At 39.4% G+C, this 20,819-nt stretch overlaps 3 protein-coding genes across 6 annotated transcripts; 1 reads left to right on the forward strand and 2 right to left on the reverse strand.

Annotated features, from left to right (window-relative positions):
• Positions 1–317: 317 nt before the first annotated feature.
• Positions 318–20,794, forward strand: LOC117569677 (slit homolog 1 protein). 2 transcript variants are annotated; one of them, XM_034250925.2, is made up of 6 exons: positions 318–1,224; positions 17,661–18,078; positions 18,139–19,329; positions 19,393–19,539; positions 19,603–19,688; positions 19,750–20,794. In XM_034250925.2, exons 1-6 carry the CDS (start codon positions 1,172–1,174, stop codon positions 20,339–20,341), a joined length of 2,487 nt encoding a protein of 828 aa, XP_034106816.2. In that variant the 5' UTR covers positions 318–1,171; the 3' UTR covers positions 20,342–20,794. The 2 variants fall into 2 exon arrangements, with proteins under 2 accessions (XP_034106816.2, XP_034106815.2); XM_034250924.2 differs by lacking the exon at positions 318–1,224 and adding an exon at positions 16,848–16,924.
• Positions 11,463–13,990, reverse strand: LOC117569678 (lysozyme c-1). Of its 2 annotated transcripts, none has more exons than XM_034250926.2 (4): positions 13,880–13,990; positions 12,022–12,195; positions 11,815–11,967; positions 11,463–11,741 (listed from the first exon to the last, which is right to left on the reverse strand). In XM_034250926.2, exons 2-4 carry the CDS (start codon positions 12,191–12,193, stop codon positions 11,557–11,559), a joined length of 510 nt encoding a protein of 169 aa, XP_034106817.1. In that variant the 5' UTR covers positions 12,194–12,195; positions 13,880–13,990; the 3' UTR covers positions 11,463–11,556. The 2 variants fall into 2 exon arrangements, with proteins under 2 accessions (XP_034106817.1, XP_051861666.1); XM_052005706.1 differs by lacking the exon at positions 13,880–13,990 and adding an exon at positions 13,722–13,858.
• LOC117569679 (lysozyme c-1) lies at positions 14,358–18,264 on the reverse strand. 2 transcript variants are annotated; one of them, XM_052005707.1, is made up of 4 exons: positions 18,167–18,264; positions 14,790–14,878; positions 14,661–14,724; positions 14,358–14,605 (listed from the first exon to the last, which is right to left on the reverse strand). In XM_052005707.1, the coding sequence occupies exons 2-4, from the start codon at positions 14,829–14,831 to the stop codon at positions 14,472–14,474; spliced, it is 240 nt and encodes a 79-aa protein (XP_051861667.1). In that variant the 5' UTR covers positions 14,832–14,878; positions 18,167–18,264; the 3' UTR covers positions 14,358–14,471. The 2 variants fall into 2 exon arrangements, with proteins under 2 accessions (XP_051861667.1, XP_034106818.1); XM_034250927.2 differs by lacking the exon at positions 18,167–18,264 and adding an exon at positions 14,942–15,256.
• Positions 20,795–20,819: the final 25 nt, after the last annotated feature.

Consider the following 20,819-nt stretch of genomic DNA (forward strand, 5'->3'; position numbering starts at 1 on the left):
AAATATGGCTGGCATGCAATCTTTGGCAGGCTCAGCATGCCAAGGCAAGTTTAACTATATAGAATTGTCTGTACAATTGACTGGCTGTTGGAACTGTTGACTGTTGACTGCTGCTGCCGATGTCGTTGTTGCTGCTGCCCACACAATTGCAGAGGCGTTTGGACTGGTCATCGTTGTTGTTGCTGTTGTATACGCCTGACTCAGCGGCAGTTGACGAAGACACAGACGAAGCAGACGAGAACCCGAAACGATTGTATTTGTGAATGAAAATGAACGAATCATTGAGACTCGTTTACCTGAGCTCAGTCGAGTTTTTGTCGTCGGCGCGTTCAGTTGTGTGTGGTGGCAGCTGCTTTGCTGTTGCGCTCGTTAAATCGCTCGTCTTCTCGCCGTCTCTATATCTCTCTCTGTATGTGTGTGTGTGTTGCTGCCGCATGCAACAGTTGTGTCAATGTAAACAGAAGTGTGCTGCAGTGCAAAGTTCGCTGCCTCAGTCATTTGTTATTGGCAAAGAATAAAAAAGTCAGTTTGTGAATATGCAAATGCAAATGTTAATTTGACAATTTTTGCTAAAATTGTGAATGCCGTCGGCGATCGTCAGTTGTGTTGTTACGCCTACCTGAGCGCGCTGTCGTCGTCGTCGTCTGTCATCATCATCCCCAACAAGCTAGAATCCTGCCGAGTCGAGCAAACACACAACACAACAAAGGGCAGCAACAATCAACAACGCGACGTCGCATCCGTTTCCGGCTCTTTGTCTGCTGTCCGCTTGCTGCTGATATGCGTTATTTGATTATTCTACAACGTTTTCATGAATGAATTTTGACTGTGTCTCTGTGTGTGTGTGTTTGTGTTTGGTTGTGCGTCATGTTCATGTCCAGCAGTGTCAACTAAATGTGCATTGTTGTTGTTTTAGTTCTGAGCTAGACACCGACCCAGGCTCAGCCAGTGCACCGTAAAGATCTTAATCGCATTTTAAATAAGCACTTACGTTCTGGAGCAGAAACCGTTTCTCAGGTAGACAATAGACATTGGGCCAAGTTAATACGGTTCTGTTTGTCACACTCGCTGATAAATTGCCGCGCATCAACAACAAAACTTTGCTGTTTAAGTTTCGCACCCTGATAACTTCGAAATCGACCGACAAAACAAACAGATCACTGTCATCGGAATGAGTGTATCCTCGTCGTCTGCTCTGCTTGACAGAATGTGGCCCAAACTGAGGTGAGTCTCGACCATACTTTTAACGCCACTGAGCTAATTTTATTGCCAAATACATTATCTTCTTTTATTTATGTGCGTTTCTATTCGGGTTTTGTCGGTCTACTCTTTTTTTTTTGTGGGACACTTAAAATGTAGACCATTAAATTGGCTACGTTGTGAACACAATGGAGCAGCTACAGAAACATTGTTGTCGATCCCACCCACATGATTAAATCTCACATCAGAGATCTGATCTGCATTTTAAGATCTTTAATCTTGGAGCGTATAATAAATAGTATCATTTCGTTTTCTGGTTGATTAACATTCTTGCTAATTGCAAATTGTTGGTTAATGATGCGTCTGCTGATTCAGCCTTGGACCGCAAAGTTAAATTTAGCTTTGAAACTCATTTAATTAGCGTTAAGCGAACGAATATTATTATAAAAGCTATATGAAGGAACTTCAATTCGCTACAGATACGTGTATTATTAAAAATTATTTCATTTTTATGGCAAAAACAATTTCGAGTATAATATTGATTATTGAGTACGTTTACAGCTGGGCGTAAAGTTTAGGTTTAATTTGTTTATTTAGCGCAACAAGTGTCAGCTAAAAAATATGTGAATAAATGCAACAAATAGCTCCAAATAGAATTGTTGCAGTTGTTAAACAAAATATAAGCAAAGTATTAGCTTTATTAGCTAATTTTTGTGTCATTGCTAAAGTTGACAGTTGCCTGTTAGGTAATATACATATATTACATTTATTTTATCAAGCTTTTGTGTATACATACTCTGAAAAATAGTTTTCATAAATTGAGAAGAAATTTGTATTGAACTGAAGAACAGTATTCATATGTTTTATTAGTCATTCATCTATCACTCAATAATTTATCTTTGTGGCGACTATAAAAGCGCATGAGATTTTCACTACAAAAATATTAAATTGACTTTGAAATAATGTGCTTAAAATTCATAGATTTATTTTTACATGCTTTCGGGTATTGCACTGAATAATAAATGATGTTAACGGAGCAATCCTTGAATGAAGAAGATAATCATCTTCTTCTTCATCATCTTATTTGTGAATCATTTTTGGCATATACTATAAATACTCTGCTGCGGAATATACTGTACAGTATATATCGTAGAATATATAGTATATAGTTGAAGTATTTGATTGTACTTAATTTCGCATTCATTAATATTTGTCACTTTTGTATTTAAATAAATAATATTAGCTAAATGCGCGTTGCGTCATTATTCAGTTGTTGTATTGTGTTGTTGCTGTGTTGTGGGCTCATTTAACTTCGTCAGACAGCCGCACTTCCGTTGCGGCGGCAATTATTGCGACTCCCTGCTGTCATTTCGAATCCAAAATGCGTTAAAGTTTTCAAAAATTACCAAAAGTGTGTGCGACTGTGTGTGTGTGTGTGTGTGTGTGTGTGTGTGTGTGTGCGTGTGAGTGTTTATATTCAGGAAAATGAAAACCTAAACCGACAGAGTTAAATTGTAATGTGATTGTTGTTGCTGCTGACAGCTTGAATGACTTCAAACGGAGTCAAGCAAGAAGTTTGTTCAACCTACGCACCTCACAAGCTCACGCACACACACACATAGCACACGCACACACACACTGAGGCAGTTATTCAGTTTAAGCGCAATTAGCGCTTTGTCGTTGTTTTCTTTTTTCTTTCTCTCGTTCATTCGATACCATTTCCATTGTTGTTGCTGTTGTTGTTGCTGGCAACCTTTCTATGTTTTCTAATTTCATAAACATAGTTCATAATTTTCACAGCATGACCCCACCGAATGTGCCTCCAGTTCCACACACACATAGGCACACTCACACACACTCGAACACTCACATTACAGTTTTATTTTCATTTCATTTTGTACGCCTACAACGTTTCCTTTTTTGGGCGAAAGACAACAGAGAGAGGAATAAAAACAAAAAACGACGAAATAGAAAACAAAATGTACATAATTAATGTTTATATAATTTTTTTTACTGCTTTACATGTGCTCATTAGCCGCTTGCTTGGTTTGTACTACGCTCGCTGTTGTTATTGTTGTTGTTCTATTGTGGCAGCAAGTTCGTTGCCTAAGTCTTTTGTTTGCGCCCAAGCTGTGGGCGTCATTTATAAGCCATCATTTGCAGCAGCAGCAGCAGTCGAAGCAGCAACAACAAGCAAAAGAAAGAAAAGTCATCGCAACTGAAATACAACTGTGCTACTTACTTGCCACCGTTGTAGTTGCTTTTTTGTTATTGTTGCTGCTGGTCTGGTCCACAAAACAAGTTGCCAAATTTGGCAATGGGAGCGCGCGCGGCCCACTTGCGTTTCTTTTACTTATGCGGGCCACACACATAAAATCAACATCAAGTAAGTCTGCACATCGATATCGATGTCACGCAGATCGAACAGAACTTGGCAGCAGCAACATCATTTTGGGGAGTCTCTGGAATGAGTTCTGCATTTCGGAATTAGCGTAAATTATTTATGCGACAGTGGGCGGGGAGGCGTGTCGATTTCTTCTGCTAATGAACACAGTCAGAGCGCAGCACATTTCTCGACGAAGCTAGATCAAGAGTTACAACTAGCAGCTACAGCTAGAGCCATTCACTTAGCATACTCCTCCGCAGCATCCAATGCGAACAACAACAACAGCAACAATTTCTTGACATACAAGTTAAGCGGCTGCTGGCATTTTGTGTGTGGGTTTTTCGGTGCTTTTCATAGAGAGAGACAGAGAGAGAGAGACATTGACTCGATGTACGCGCTCCGTGTGGGCTAACATACACTGTATGTATGTGTGTGTGTGTGTGTGTGTTGTATGACATGCTTGCCGCATTGTCAAGCGAACGTCGCAACATCGTACAATAAGTTTAATTTCTGGTCCATTCCAAATCTATTTCCGCAGCGTATACGCAACTTAATACCACGTAAACTGGCCCCGCCCACTTAAGCAGCTCATTGAGCGCCATTTAAAGGCATCCAATTGATATCAGAAATGCATACGAATTGGATATTGAAGACAGCAGACATTCGACATGGGCTTTCTTCCGCTGTTATTTGTTTTTTAAATTTCATCAATTTTGACAGACGAAAACACAAAATTAAAGACTTTTTATGAACTCAACAAGCACACTTTGAATCTTGAGTATTGTTTTTCTGTGTGTGTGTTGACTTTCGAAATGTCGCAATTAACAGGCGATTTAGCATTATGCACGTGCGTTGGCGGCATCATCGTCAACGTCTCTGCCATTGGAGTGGGCTGTGAACTTGGGTTGGTATTTTTTTTTCAGTCATCAGCTGCGCTACACTGGCTACTCACTCCGGCGTAGGGCATGTTAAATCACTCATGCCTTTTGACAGCCGCGCATGAATTATTCAGCATTAAATAAATATAACATATGTCTATCCATTGAGTGCATATTGTGTTTTCTTTTAGGCGTTGGCCAACAAAGTAATTTGAATTTCGAACAAATAATCTCATATTCAATCTTTGTTAACAAATTTATACCGCAATGATTATGCTTTTAATCCATAGACTGGGGGTGTTTTGTAGTCTAGAACTTTGTATAAACTTTATGGCATTTTTATCACCCACACATTTGCATGCGAGTTCTTGAGCATTAACTTCAGATTTGCTATAACAATGATCTTATTTTGATAAGCTTTTGAAGCCTAGAAAAACTTGCCGATTTCATACGATTTCACTCGCTCTAAAATTTGCATATTATATAGTTTTTTTTGCTCGAAAGTGGGTCAAGTTTCTAACATCAACTTAAAATATAAAATTGCGAACATTTTGAAAGATATCATACATACATTTTTGTAAGCCTTCTACCACTGTGATTATTGCAGCTACATCTTAATTTCTAGCTTTATCTTGGCATTTTTGTTTCAGCGGCTGTTTCGTTATTTATTTCTTGACGGGCAATATTGTCAAGCCGCTGCAAATTAGTTTTCAAACGTGTTTCTGTATCTGTCTCTTCAACTGTATATTTAAAACGCGCTGAGCTGCTACAAAAATTGGTAAACATTATTTCGAGAGTGGGCTGAGAAACGGAAATGTGTGGGAGTCGTCGTCTTTGAGGTTGCTGCTTGTTTCTCTGCCTTTTCAAGCTGTTTGTTGTTAGGCAAATTACTTTTTAATTGAACACAGCTACAGTTAAAAATATATATGTACATACACATATGTATGCGAGTGTAGGTAGGCTGCATATAAAGTAATAAAAATAAAATCAAAAGCACTTGAACAATTAAAAATGCCCAATAAGTGACGGCAATTGAGAGAAGAATCAAGTTGAGTCGATTCAAAACGAGTTAAGTTATATGGCGTCGAGTCTCTTGGCCATGGTCTGTTAGGCCAGCAATAAGTTCAGTCAATAAATGTAGAAATCCAAAGTGAATCAATACACCACATACACACAGAGTACATACAAAGAGCACAAAAGCAAAATGCGATAAAGACGGCCAAGTTGGCTAATCCCGAAAGGTAAACAAACCATTTTTGGAATGACTTTAAGCCGGGATTTGTCTACAGCAGGTTGCCCAAATCATTCATTTTATGGACTGCAGAACCTGCTACAATAACAACAATGCCTCACAATAACAACAAACGGTGGCCAACGCGCCCCAGCTTAGGTCTCTCTTTTTCAAAATGTAATATAAAGAACTTCGGTTCGATCGGGTTTTTGGGCCAGGCGAAAACGGAATTTCATTTAAATTAAATTGGTTTGGTTTCTGTGCTCCTTTTTGCTGCGTTCGTTATTTGCTGCATTTCTGTTTCGTTTTTGGTTAAACGCATTTCATTTGTGTGCAACATTTGCATATGAATGTTGTGTTGTGTTCTTGCCTTTGGCCTTCAAAAAGTAATTTAACGTCAAATTTATGATGCAGCGCAACGGATGCTTATTAAGACCTGCCTTCTGGCCAACTAACTAATTAAACGAAGGACCATGACCAGATACCCGGCTAACTCCTTGCTGGGCACGTGCGAGTTCGTTGCCTAAGTCTTTCGTTTACGGCAACTTAATAGGCTTAGCTTTTGACACGGTTCCGTATCGCGTAATTCCTATTTTGACACTGCCCGAAATTTACTATTTATTTATTTAGATTTGTTAAGTTCTCATTGGGCTTAAGTAATTCAATCAGACTTTGTTTGCTTTTGCTTTATCGCAAGGACAACATCCGCTTCCGTCTTAATCTGCAGCCACCACACAATGCGACGACTGCACAGGAAGACGCAGGCTCTCATTCCATCCTTGCTGAGCACAACAATCAAATCCCTTTCGGCTGTTTCCTGTGTGCAGCTCTCACACATTCATTCATTCACTCAAGTTCGCATTCAAAGCGATCTGCTTTGCAGCTGGCATTGCGGTGGCTTTTGTTTGTTGCACGTCGCTTCGCTTCGTGCGGCATTTCGTTTTGTGGTTGCCACTTAAAGTGACACTCTGCCATGTGTCCGCCTGTGTGTGTGTTTGTTGTGTGTGTCCTCTTCGCTATTTGCGTTGCGTGACATCTCGACCTTTGGCTGGCTTCAGTCGCAACTTTTACTATTTTCATGCGCTTCGCATAAATTTCGTTTGCCACACTTGCCGAGATAATCGGGAAACACACATGTACGTGCCGCAGTGGCAACAGCTTGCGGCACACAAGTGTTTGATACAGCAGCGGTCAAATGAATAGAGATAAGGTAAAGAGATTTTAAGGATCTTAACCAGTGGAATTTCTTTATTTTTTTGTTTCTTAAGAAAACTAATTTGAAATTAGAAATCTTAAAATTCGACTCCATAAATTCAACTGTTATATAATATATCATTATTTTATATTTCATTAAATCGTATTTTTTACAATTTTAATGATATAAAGAGTATTACTTCAATATACAGTTGTCTCTTTAAATTTGTTGTAGTTTCATTTAGATGTTCCTTCTCATAGTTATATGAAATACTTTTTTTTGCTATGAATACAATTAAATCTTAAATATAAACTTTATCTATTCACCTGCTCCGCACTGTTGCTTTGGGCTGCGGCAACTTTAATTCGTTGCGCTTTCGAGCTTATTTCGCTTGCCGATTTCGGCACACGGCTTTGGCGTTTGGCCAACAGATAACAATGCAACAGCAACAGCAGCAACAACAACAACAGTAAGACCAACAGCAACAGGTTGATATTGAATTTGCAGCAGAGCCAAAAATGGTACACAACAAACATAAGCGCTGATATGTTTGAATTTAGCCTTTGGCCTTTTCGATTTGCGGCAACATGTTGCTGTCATTATTAGCAACATGTTGCCTAATTTGCCTGCTGCAGCATTCGTTTTTTTGTTCGTTATTTACGAGTAGCAAATTGTATTTAGCTAATGTACATTATACCAATGTGGGCAGAGGGAACACAATCTGCAGGTTCCACCGCAACAGCTGCAACAAATTGCTGCAACTTGCCAGCAAGTGTCACTCACTTTTAATAGGCACTGTGTGGCAATAAACGCAGCCGTTTAAGAGACTTTTACAGTTTGGTTGGCAAAAATCTAAAGGAACATTACACAATTTATGACTTTACACTTGTATTGATGTCATTGGAAATGGCAGAGCATTCACAATTCGTTGTCGTATCAATTGGATACGAAATTGTTGCCACATCCAAAGAAGGCAAAGTAACAGAAAACGCGTTTTTAATTGTTCGGTGGCTTATCGCTTGTTTTTGGCCATTTTGGGAGCGCAAAAATATGTGGTTTTGTTTTTTTTTTCGACAACAAAAAATAAATTAATTAATTTAGTGAGAGTGCCTGGTAGACCTTGGTTAGAATTTATTTATAAAGAATATTAATAAAGCATTGCTAATCGAAAATTATAAATTTGTAGCCTCAATGTTTCATGTTGAAGTAAATGAAATAAATATAGAAATACAAAAATATGAGTTTTATATGGGAACATGGCTGGCCTATGCTTATAAGCAATATTGATAGAGTATTGCTAATTTCAAGTTAAAGATTTGCAGAAAATATAAAATACTACTCAAGACTATTTTATTAAGATAAAAACTTTTTTAGTATTGGTCTGTATGAAAAAGTAATAATGTAATCCTAATTGAAAGTTACAAATTCATTGCTTTAGCGCTTAAAGGTTAATTTATTTATTTATTCCTAATCGATTGTAGCGTATCTTGGCATCACAGTTGCCTTCTGATACCCTCAATATTTACAGGGTATAGTTTATGAGTTTGCCCAATCGTTTGGCCAGTTTAAACAGCTGGAGACGGTGCCAGAGACAGCTTCGATTATCGCCTCCGTTTGCCCATTGGCATTGGCTGCTGCCTGTTGCACAGTGGGCGTCATGCGCATGAAGGCGCTGCATGTGGCCACAACGCCTTTTGTTGTCAATGCTTTTTGATGGCCAGAAGGCAGTGGCCAACAGGTCAATCTTGCCTTGTTATGCCGGGGCAAGCTGAATAAGAAATTCTAAATCAGTTTTGCTAATGACAGCAATGAAAGGAAGAGAGGCAGAAAGAGGAATAGGGAGAGAGTGAAAGATCGTCAGCTGTGCGTTGTGTGTGGTGCCGCAGTCACACACTCACACACACACACACACATTCTCACACCCAGTTGCCATTCAAAGTTTCAACATCATTATCATACGTATCTGTATCTGTATCTGAGCATTGCTTTTGCTTTTGCCTTTGCCAGCATCATCAAGAGCTTGTCTGCAACCCGACAACAACAATAATCAAAAAGAGGCAGCAACAGCCGCGACTTATTCCACAGAAAACGTTGCAATGCCGTTACCAACAACACATTTTGACTCATACAGCGAAATAAAAACAAAAACTACAAAAAAGGTTTATTTCCGTTGACGTGCCTTAATTTCAGCCAGTTTTTTTTTTTATTTTTTTGGCTCTGTGGCTGTGGATGGGTTTCTCTGCTGGCGCTACAACTGCGCCCACACATCGCTTGTGGCTGCTGCAGTGTATTACATTGGGGTAGCTGCACTTTTCAAGCATTAAAAGCACAGCTGTATATCAGAAGTGTATTGGCAATTCGACTTGGATGTTGTGCAGTTTGCAATCTGTGTGTGGGAGAAGCGGCGACAGTGGAATGTTAATACTGCCAATGCTGCTGGCGTCGCGTCTCACTTGAGATGTGTTGGTGGCTCTCCGTGGGGATTAGCGAGCGAGTGCTAAAAGCAGAACTAAGCTCGTATATCGACGGTCATAAGCTAACAAGTTGGCATTTACAACAGACTGCAAAAATATCATTCATGCACAACGTTTCCTTTGACGCGGTCTACGCAAAAGCTTTGTTGTGTTCTTGGACAGTGTGACCAAGCATGCATATCAAAATATAGACACATGCGATTAGCACTTGCTGACTCAGCTGAGTAAGCTAGGATCATTGTTGTTGTTGTGCTTTGATTATTGCATTGTTGTTGTCAATGCATTTTATGCATAATTAGCTGGGCAGAGACAGTGACCAAAACAGCGACAACAACAGCAACAACAACAACGACAGCGACAACGGAAATTAAACGCACTGAAACGTTTCGAACATTACGTTGTTTGTTGTGTGGCCAAAGTAGCGTGACAACAGGCGGAGCACAAGCAAAAGAAGAAGAGGCAGATGAGCGACAGCTGAGCTGCATTTGAAATGCGACCAAGTTAAAAAGAGATGGCTATATAACAAGTGTGCAGAGGATGTTGTTGTTGTGCCTTTTTGACCAAATAGGCAATGTACGCAACAACAACAATTGCTGTTGTTGTTATGGTTGTTGTTGTTGATGTTGCTGCTGTGGCCAGTGTGATTTATTTTGACCACGTACATATGCAAAACGCATTCTAATGGAACAACAACAGGCATTGCGCATTGTAATTTGTAGTTACGCTCTGATTTTTGAGTTTCATTTGTAGCTGCTTCACCTGTTGCCCACAGTTATTGTTATTGTTGTTGTTGTGGCTGTGGCTGTTGCACGCTTCCATGCTGCCCTGCGGCATGTGGCATAATGAAAGAACGTCGAGATTTTGTTCATTGTTTCTCTTTTGATTGTTGTGTGAGCGGTGGTGGCAGCTAAAAGCGGAAACGCCGCTTTTGGTTGCAACGGAAATGCAAATGATATTGTAGACATTACCAGGAATTGTATAAGCTGGTTTTGCATTACCTTAAACAACAACAACTACTGCAACATTAACAGCAGCACATAGAATTGGCTATCAATTACAAAAGTGAAGGCACAATCTTCTAAAGTAGTTCAAAGAACCCAGCCCAGATCATCCTCCAGTTTGTTGCCCATGTCAATGAAACTGTTTTTTGTTTTTTTCTTGTTACCTACAGCAAACTGCATTTCATTAGACCCAAATCCGTAGGTTGCCCTACGCCCTTGCAACCAGCTGACAACAACAACCATAACAACAACACAGCATGAGTCTCGTCTAGGAGTCTACAGTCTGCACAGTCTAAATCTCATGCAGATGCTCGCTTCGTACTCGATGTCGCCAGTGTTTGTTACGACTTTAAATGCCGAGGCGTTTCAACAGCTCTAAAAAAAGGAGAAAAACTCTAATAACGCCCACAAGCTGAAGCTTCCCATGTGCCACAGAGCTCAATAAAAAGGCGTGGGCGTGGTGCCAAAGTTACGGCACGTAAATACTCATAAAACATACACAACGAAGTGATGCAGAGATCTGAGCGAATTTTAGGGCGTTCTCTATTTAAACTCTCGTCTATATGGCAATATTTGTCAACGTAAATTATACGAATGTCAAATTTGTGCTTCATTATTATCACAATAACGCCTAACTTTATCTCTGGAATAACGTGGCTTATTCATTGCACGATCTAAAGCTTTTATTACACAATTTAAATTAATATATAACTAATTCTTCCTATAATTTAATGTTTCTAAAAGATCAACTGGTTTAAATAACCGGACAATTAAACCTATATTATTAAAATGAAAATTATATGATTCATATGATTAGATTGAATTAAAATAAAATCAATTTAAGATTTTAAATTAAGAAAAGAATATTTCAATTAAATTGTGATATTTTAAATTTTCATATACATAACATATGTACGTATGTATGTATACGCATGAAAACTTATTTTTGCTTATAACAGTATATTATTATCAAAAGCGACTACTAGATAAAATTTAATTCAATGGGTTTCATTAATGTGTATGTGTATTTTAAAATTGAATGTGAATAGACTACTTTTTTATACCATATATGCCAGAGACATGAAATTGTCGTATACTTGATATTTATAGTCATTTCATTTTATTTAAATTCCTTTTCTACAAGCTAATGTTTAAGTAATTCAGCTGTTCTATAAGCTCTTTTAAAAAGCTTTAATAGGCATTGGGACTGCGATAAGCCGAAGAAAGCGAGCTCAGTTTGCAGGTAACATCCAAGTTGGGCAAGTTTTGGGTGTTTCGGCAATACCGACTCCAGCCTTTCCAGTATTTAAAGCCATCGCGTTCTTGGATTGTCTTTGCACAGGCAATGTCATCAGAAATATCATCATTAGATAGATCTAAAGGAAAGTGAAAAAAAATCAATTAAATACAAATTTAAAATTCAATATTTTTAATTAATTACAAATTTACCTTCGCATTTCATGTTGCACACTCCTCCCTTACGTCCCTCTGCACAATAATCCTTGCTGTTGATTTGGAACAGTCCGTAGTTTTTGCTATTGTTAGTATTCCGTGTCACTTTATTTGTATCCAAGTTGCTCTCATGCTCAATTAAGCAAATCCCTTGAAATTACAATATTAGTTAATTGTAGCTTATGCTTATGTATAATGACTTACAGTTTGACATTAGTGTCTTTTGGAACCTGTAGTTTTCGACCATCACTCGGGTCAGCTCGCATCTCATGTACTTCTTGGACTCAACCTCTGATCCACACAGTATCAACGCCAAGACTCCAAGCACAATCAAGAAACGCACTTTAGATTTATTCGACATGTCCGGCAGCAGCATGACTGAGTTGAATAAAGTTGAATAAATAAATGAATATTATAGGTAACTTCAGAAATTAATGTATGACCAATGATATTATGCATGGGTAAAAAAGGCAATAAAATTTGCATATAGAAATATTGTATTACGTTGACTACGTTTTAAACAAATTTTCCTTTTCAATCTATTGCAATCAATCCATTAATTACTTTTTCAAATAACAGATATAGTATAAAACTTTACAAGGTTTTAAAAAAGTCCTCTTTTTAATCTATTAAATACTTTTTAATAAAAATAATAAATATTATATACAACTTTTAAATCGATTGATTACATTTCAATAAAATTAAAAAGTCTGTTTCATACGTTTTTAAATAAATAATTCAATCGTTAAACATGCTATTTTAAACACAACTGATTGCCACGGAAAAGTACTTATTTAGAAATCAAGTTAAAAATAATTTATTTTGATTTTAAATTATATTCATTAGCTGTTTTATATTTGCGTGCTTCAATACCTGGTGCTAAATTTACGGCGTTGCATGTATTTAAAATGTAAATTAGAAATTTATGATAAATTAATTAATTCTAGGTATTCGTGTGCGGTAAATCTAATTAAGCAAAGGGCATTCATTGTGCTTATACACGAATAGTCAATGAGCTTAAATGCGTTGTCACTTGCGTTGTCAAAGACTCTATCTCTCTATCTATTTTACTTTCCCTTCATGATGATATCTAATCTTGGATATTTGCAGAAGAAAATGACGTTGCACATTGATGATGAAATACTACAAAAAAAAAGAGTAATTATCATAAGCACTCAGCTAATTCCAATAATTTACAAGACTTACATAAATAATCTTTGAATAGTAAAGATGTTTCCCTTTCATATTTATTGATTAATGTTGGTCAATTGTTAAGCACAGTTTATTAACAATAAATGTAATTTTAATAACAATAATGATTATACCTCAAGCAACAATAATAATTTATGCTATTCTTCTCTCAAGTTCTCTCAATGCTCTGTTGTTCACTGTAAACAAAGCGTCGCACAATAGAAAAGAACAAGTGAGCACATTTGTCTTTCAACTTGCTGCGAGGGGGGAAAAACAAATAGAAGAGGGAACTAAGAAACTTTGTTGTTGGTATCTCGGAATACTTCACATCACTTTTGCTATCTGCCAAAAGTCGAAATTGTTAGAACAAAGTGTACGCGAAGATAAAGATAGTCGTTAAAAAAAGGCATGAGAAGAATTCGTTTTAATTAATGTTAAATTGCAGAGAAAACAACATCATTTTGGGTGAGCTCAGCTCACGATGGATGGATGAATGGTTCGATGGGAGTTGTTGAAACAATACTCGAATGTGCTATGCATAATAATTTATTTATTTCCTCTCAAAGAAATTGAGTATTCAGCGAATGTGTCGACAGCTCCAGCGAATTTTGGGCAATAGTATTTCGGTTTTTTTTTGTTTTTTGTTTTTTTTTTTGATATTGTATTGTTTTATGAACTTTTCGACTTAATTACAAAGTAATTACAATGTTTACCTTTTGTTAATTAACTGAGCACAATGCACGCGAGCGACGCCAAAAACAGCAGTAATGATAATAATAATAATATCAACAACAACAACGACAACAATAATAACTAGTTTATTCACGTTTAGCGAGTCGAGTACGAAATGTATCTGTATCTGTATGTGTACCTGTATCTGTATCTTCTTTTGTATTCGAGCTTGCGAGCGATTTCAATGTGAGCTGCTGGCGCTCCACATGTGCGACGCTGTGGGCCACAACTCAGCTACTAAAAAATTATTAAAATGTTTAAGTATTCTTACGCTGCGCTGCCCAAAAACAAATAGGAAGTATCGCACACACAGCGAGAGAGAGAGAGGAAGAGCAAGAGCGAAACTTTTAGAGAGAGAGAGAATTGATTGTACTTATTGACACACTGTTTGCGCCGCGCTTTAAAGTGTTGTACTTATTGTTTTTTTTTGTGGTTTGTTGTTGGCGATTCAGTGATAAGCAGCCAGTTGAGCACTCGTTGTTATACCTGAGTGACTGTGGCTGATCCCACTTGACTTATCAGTCGCCTTATCTGCTGCAGTCGAGGGGAGAGAGAGACGCTGTTTTTTTGCTAATTCCTGGAACAGAGTTAATCTTAAAATAAATACGACATACGCCTAACGTTTTATATAATTGAATTGAAATGCAATGGAAAGCAAATGAAGCGAGACTTAAAACTAACAGCTAAAATACTAAATTTGTCGAGTTCTCAACTGCAACTGCAGTTGCAGCTTAGCAGCGTGAGACATCCGGTAATGTGCGACCACGACATTTGGTCATCCAGCCAGGCCAGGCTTGAAATCCATGACGATTGAAGATCTGCATTGCGCAACGCGAATCATCGGAGATCTCATCGTTAAGGAACTCTGGGGAAACATAAGATAAACACACACCTTGAAGGCAAATTTTGGTTGCACTCACCTTCGCATTTGATGTTGCATATGCCACCGCGACGTCCCTTGCGACACCAGTTCTTACTGTTTATCTGTTGATTGGCTGGATGGAATAAATAAATGGCACTACAAGCCAGCGATTTATGGATGCACCTACCTGGAAGAGGCCGTAGCTAACGCTCTGATTTGGCAGCTGCATTGACTTTGATGTGCTTCTGCCGCTCTCCGATTCCACGAGACAAACCCCTGCGAATCACAAAAGACACAAATTAGTTGGTCTCATTTTCCACAGCCATTAAACAATCGCACAATTTGAAAGATAGCTGCGCGGGAAGTCGTGACGCAACAGCTCCTTGGCCAGCTGGCAGCGTGTGAGGAGCTTTGACTGCGTCTCTGATGGCGACAGCGACAGCAGCAGGACGAGGCTCAGGACAACGGCGCTGAACTTGTGATGCGGCAGAGCCATTTGTTTTTGTGATGCCAAGGATATCTGCTCAGAATGCAAGGACGTTGTTGTTACTCGAAAAGTTAAATAGGAATTTATCTTCTAAACTCTATGGATTGGTTGCCTGGACCACTTTAATCCTAAAGCGCTTCCCTAGCAACTGCCCAACTACAACTAAACACGCGTAGCTGCGAAAGTCGGGGTTTTTAAAGCCTCGCACGCAATTCTTTGCTGACGAGCTCGTTATGCCGCAGACAAATTGACATACATCGCCAACAACAACAGCAACAAAAGGAACAACTCAATTAGCATGCAGCAACAACAATAACTGTGCAATGTTGTCACATGAATAACTTGTATTTCTCTCTCTCTCTCTTTTTCTTGTTCTCTTGCTTTCGCTTTCAGCTTGCAAGCTGTGAAATTCGTTCTGAAAATTAGGAAATTGGGAAATGCAAGGCCAGTAAATCGATGTTACACATGCACTTAGTGGAGCTAAGCAGCTTGATCGACACAAAAGATACAGAAGCAGCGCTCAGATCCATAAGTATCCGACAGCTACAAATTTGGGTTGTTGGATTTTCAAAAAATATCGTATTGATGATATTTGCTGTTTCAAAAATATCACACATCAAAAAAAAAAATCGATATTTCGAGTATTTTTGATATTTTTTACTGTTCAGCTAAATTTGAATAAAAGTTTCATATTTCTGTAAACTTTGTAGTTTTATAGGCCTAAGAATATGTATAATCAAAAAAACGGTATAATATAGTATTTGATTTCATCACAATAGACTATTTTTTACTTAAAAAGTGAATAGAAAAAAATATAAATATTATACCAACTCTCAAGCAACTCCTATTTACTTTCTTTGAAATAGAAAAGAGCACAGACCAGCCCATTGAGCTCAACTTTATTTAATATAATACATGAAGTATTTTAAAATCGTATTGTTAATTCATGGAATTTGTACTTAATCCTTTTAATTATTAATTAGAAAACAAATCTGTATTTAACGATTTTAGAAAAACTCGTTCGGTTACATGTTGGTCTGTCATTCGACTACGACTACACATCCAATGGCAGAAGCCAATCGTTCAGATGAAACCAGGCATGATTAAGCAACTTAATGCCACCTTCGCTAGCATGGGCATAGTTGACATTTTCGAGGTCCAGAATGCTAACGGATTTGCCTCCTAACTTCAAAATTGCATACTTAAGAAAAGCTGATTTTCCTTTCTTTCGGAACTCTAGACTGCAGAGTCTCGGAGTTCTATAGTATATTTGTGAAGATCTAGAAAACTTTCCTGTACACTTAATGCGACCGTGTCCTGCTCTCCGCAATCCATTTCTCCTTCAGACGAAGGCAGTATTTCTGTTTTCCATCTGCTTAATGATTTCATCGGTGACATTTTGTTCGTGAAGAAGCATATCGAAGTATATTTTTTTAAATCTAAGATCAAGCATAACAGCTTTCATCAGTATGTTATTCTGCAGCAACTCACTTAATCGCTTTTCTGATATTTTTAGAAGGGTATCTTTTGTTTCGATGCCCTCAGCGGTAACCACATTAGCTTCTTTTAATTTATTATTAATTATAAAAATTATTGGAACCACTAAGCTGACGGTCACATAAGAATCTCAGCTCACATTTTCAGTGGAAATATCATCTCAAAAATATCAATATCGCCTATTTTTGAAAAATATCGATATATCGATATTTTGATGTATTTCCGACATCCCTACTACAACATGCGTGAAAGTTATGAAATTCGAAAATGTGTGTAGATAAGCATTTTCCACTCGAAGATACAAAAGTATCTCATAGATATAAAAGTATCTACTGCAGGTAGGTAACATTTGGCATGCGTGTAAATTAAGAAATGGAAGCAAATGTCTCTTCTTAAGCATTTTTTTCTAAACTATAGAAGATTGAGATAATCAGAAGCATGGAAGCAAATGTGTCTTCTTAATTGTTCACTAAACTATTGAAGATTGAGATAAGAGACATTTGCTTCCATGCTTCTGCAAAAGTTTCTTACAGTAGAAATGGTTGGAAATTAGGAATTAGTGAAATGTCTGTTTGTTTTTAGCATTTCCCACTAAAAGATACACAAGTATCCCATAAATATAAAAGTATCTCACACTTGGCATACGCAAAAATTAAGAAATTGGGAAATGTGCGTAGTTAGGCTGAGAATGTCGTTCGCTTTTATGCATTTCCCACCGAAAGATAACAAGTATCTCACAGATACACACTCACTCACACGCTTGCTTGTGTGGTGCATGTATCCAATAAATCGCACGCCTTTGATTGCGTTAAGCGCTAAATTGGCAAATTGTCTTGTCTTGCACATCAGCGCAGCGTATCTAGTATCTTTATCTCTATCTGTAACTGTTTTTTGTGTGTCAGAGTGTCAAACGCCGCTTGACCTAAAAAAACGCACAATTGCAATTCACTTGGCTTGTCGTGATTTGCTGGCAAAATAACAACAAATGCCAAATGCAATTTCTAGAAATCTATCTTTAAGCGTTCTTTTATTTTTATTTCCATGAAACTGCAATGCAAAACTTTTCCATTACAGTTGTTTGCTCCTGCTGCTCTTGGTGCTGCTGCCGCTTGCAACGGCCAATGAACTTAAGGATCTCCTCGAGGATTCCACAACAACAACAACAACTACAACCACAGTGAAAACAACAACGACAACTTCAACGACGACCACGCCCAGTGCTTATGTTATATCAGCTGCTGCTGTGCCCGCCTACAATGCAGCCACGCCCAGCAAACTCAAGTCGAAGCTGCCCGGCAGCAAGTACTTCAACAAGAGCTCACCCAAGAAGCGAAAGGCCGAGGAGGTGTCCTCGCTGCCGCTGCCCATCGACTCCGATGGCCAGCTGGAATGGAAGTGTCCCAACATATCGGGCACTCGCAATGCAGACCTCGAGTGTGGCTGCGATTTGCCGCACACGCTGCGCTGCAACATCGATCTGCACGGGTTGCAGGTGAGCAACAAGTTGCATACTTCAATAATCCAACTAAACCCAATCTTTCTTTACATTTAGTTACTCGCCGATCGCCTGCGCAGCTCACCTTATTCCATCTCTCTGCTCGACTGTTCGTTGCGCAATGTCACCTTTCTGAGTGATGCCAAGATCTTTGATGGCATCTCGCTACATGGTCTGGTCATCTCCTCTGGCGAGATCAAGCGTGTGCACAAGTCTGCCTTTCTGGGCATCAAAGGACCGCTGCAGGCTTTGGGTTTGCCCGGCAATGCGCTGCTCAGCGTGCCCTGGAATGCGCTTTCCACTCTGGGCGCCTTGGAGCGTCTGGATTTGGCCAACAATAAGATTAAGGCGCTGGGCACCGCAGACTTTGTGAGCCTGGGTAATCTGGTGTATCTGGAGTTGAGCAACAATCAAATCTCCAGCATTTCTCAGCGCACTTTCAGCGGTCTGCGCAAGCTCGAGGTGCTTAAGTTGGGTGGCAATCGCCTAGGTGATTATCCACAGAGTCTGAAGGCCTTGAGTCAGTGTCTCGCGTTGCGTCAACTCGATCTCACGGCCAACAATTTGAATGGACCGCTGAGCGAGCAAACGTTGCCGGTGCTGCGCAATCTTGAGAATCTGAATCTCAATCGCAACATGATCAAGAGCATTCAGAACAAAGCCTTAGCCAATTTCTCGCGACTCGTGAGTCTTTCGCTGCGTCACAATCAGGTCGATGTGCTGCAGGATCATGCCTTCTATGGACTGGGAGCACTGGACACTCTGGATCTGAGTTACAATGGCATTGTGGCCATTTCGAGTGCCTCGTTGCAGCATCTGACGCGTCTCACTGTCTTGGATCTGACGCACAACTTTCTGCGCGCCTTGACCTCGGATCTGATAGCACCGTTGCCTTCATTGCGTGAACTGCGACTGGATGGCAACGATATCTCCATTGTGGCCAGGAATGCCATGGATCGGGCGCATGAACTGCAGAGCCTGCAGATGCAAGACAATCCTTTGTCCTGTGACTGCAGTATTCGCCCCTTTGCCGAGTGGTTGCAGGTTTCTAAACTCTCCTCCAGCTTGAGTGCTTCCTGTGTGACGCCACCGCGTTTGGAGGGTGCTCCGCTGCTGCAGGTGCCGGTGGAGACGTTGACCTGCGATATGGACAATGTGGAGAAGGACAATGTAAACATTATGGAGCACCTCGAGACGCTGGCCAAACCCAATCAGACGACGTCTCACGTCAAAGATTTGTCTGAAGAGGTAAGTTATTAAATAGTCTTTAATTCATAGAGCTATTTAATTAAATTCCTTGCGTAATTACAGATTATTCTACATGAGTTGCACTATTCGGCTGATTATGGACTTATACTCACCTGGCTGCTGAATCTGAGCAAAAAGGATTACATGTGCGATGCCATCTTTGTCTACAAGGAAGAGAACATCAACGAGATTCTCATCGATAACTCACCGGTAAGTTGTTGAAGTGGATAGTGAGACTCTTATCTTGCTATAACTTCCATTCTTACTTTGCAGATTCACTGCGAGAGCAAGGTCGTCAATGGACAGAACACTGTGAGCGTCATTGTGCCCGACAGCTCCTCACTAGACATAGGCGAAAGGTGTGATAAGCTCTTTAAATTCTTGTATCGTTCTTTACTCACCTTTCTTCACTCTCCTTAGCTACCGTTTCTGTCTGGTCATGGTTCAAGAGCAGAAACCCAAGGAAGAGCTCAACATTGGCTGTTCCAACATCACGCAGCTGCAACTTAGCAGTCCTGGCTCCATGCCCGCGTTGCGTCAGCACCAACGACGTCCCTACTACACGCCCCATGAGCTGGAGGCAGAGCATGCCGCTGGCGAGGATTATCCGCTGAACAAGCGACAGTTCAACAGCATTGTGGGCAGTCAACAGCAGACCCATCCACAGCCCGTGGCACCAACATTGCTGCACAACTACGATGTCATCGACTCGCTGAACAAGAGCTTTCTGCCTGGCCTGGGACTGGGCATCTTGGTCACCTCGGTTGTCGTGTTGATTTGGGGTGCCACGCGCATAAGACGTAGTGTGGGAGGAGGGGGAAATGGAGGCGATGCTAGTCTGAGTAGCAACAGCAGCAGCATGCACAACAACAACAACAATTGCAGCGGCAACAGCCGACCTGGCACGCCCACAGCAACCACTTGCTATGCCGCCTCCGATCACATTGCTCGACTGGCGGATGCCGAGAATGGAACGCGGTACCTTAAGCTGCAGGCAACGACGAGTCTTTGAAGAGAGAGAAATTGCGAGAGCATCTACAACCCAATCCTCGAACTGGGATCTTGTGATAGCGCAAGCATCATCATCATGCATTATGCTTGTGCCGAATACTTTAGATATATACAACTATAATACTATATATATTTACTATATAGACGAGCTGTAGTTAGGGTTCCTGCACTAATCCAAATACTTGGCCTAACACTTACCAAATTGTGCCATAAACTAACTCACTAAATTTATTCAGGAATTGCAAAATTTGCTGCATTATTTACGAAGCTACATAAATAATTTCTTGACATACTATATATCTATATCTATGTTACTTTTATGGGTAATACTATTCTAATATATTACCTAACTTTTGTGCATTCCAAAATTTTGAATATTGAAACTGTTTTTTGAATTACCTACGAGATTTTCGAGAAATGAGATGTTAGGGTACTGCAAATAGAAATATTTTATTTTTTATTGAATTTACAAACTATAT

The sequence above is a fragment of the Drosophila albomicans genome, chromosome 3, assembly GCF_009650485.2.
Source record: "Drosophila albomicans strain 15112-1751.03 chromosome 3, ASM965048v2, whole genome shotgun sequence".
In the NCBI taxonomy this organism is placed as follows: Eukaryota; Metazoa; Arthropoda; class Insecta; order Diptera; family Drosophilidae; genus Drosophila; species Drosophila albomicans.

Bases quoted from the DNA above. Each gene is read 5' to 3' on its own strand.
- LOC117569678 (XM_034250926.2), bottom strand. From the start codon at position 12,193: ATGCTGCTGCCGGACATGTCGAATAAATCTAAAGTGCGTTTCTTGATT. The intron at 11,968-12,021 runs GTAAGTCATTAT...TGTAATTTCAAG, and splicing joins AAAGACACTAATGTCAAACT to GGATTTGCTTAATTGAGCAT. The intron at 11,742-11,814 runs GTAAATTTGTAA...ACTTTCCTTTAG, and splicing joins GTGCAACATGAAATGCGAAG to ATCTATCTAATGATGATATT.
- LOC117569679 (XM_034250927.2), bottom strand. From the start codon at position 15,098: ATGGCTCTGCCGCATCACAAGTTCAGCGCCGTTGTCCTGAGCCTCGTC. The intron at 14,725-14,789 runs GTAGGTGCATCC...GCCAATCAACAG, and splicing joins TTAGCTACGGCCTCTTCCAG to ATAAACAGTAAGAACTGGTG. The intron at 14,606-14,660 runs GTGAGTGCAACC...ATGTTTCCCCAG, and splicing joins ATGCAACATCAAATGCGAAG to AGTTCCTTAACGATGAGATC.
- LOC117569677 (XM_034250924.2), top strand. From the start codon at position 16,854: ATGTGTGTAGATAAGCATTTTCCACTCGAAGATACAAAAGTATCTCAT. The intron at 18,079-18,138 runs GTGAGCAACAAG...CTTTACATTTAG, and splicing joins TCGATCTGCACGGGTTGCAG to TTACTCGCCGATCGCCTGCG. The intron at 19,689-19,749 runs GTGTGATAAGCT...CACTCTCCTTAG, and splicing joins TCACTAGACATAGGCGAAAG to CTACCGTTTCTGTCTGGTCA.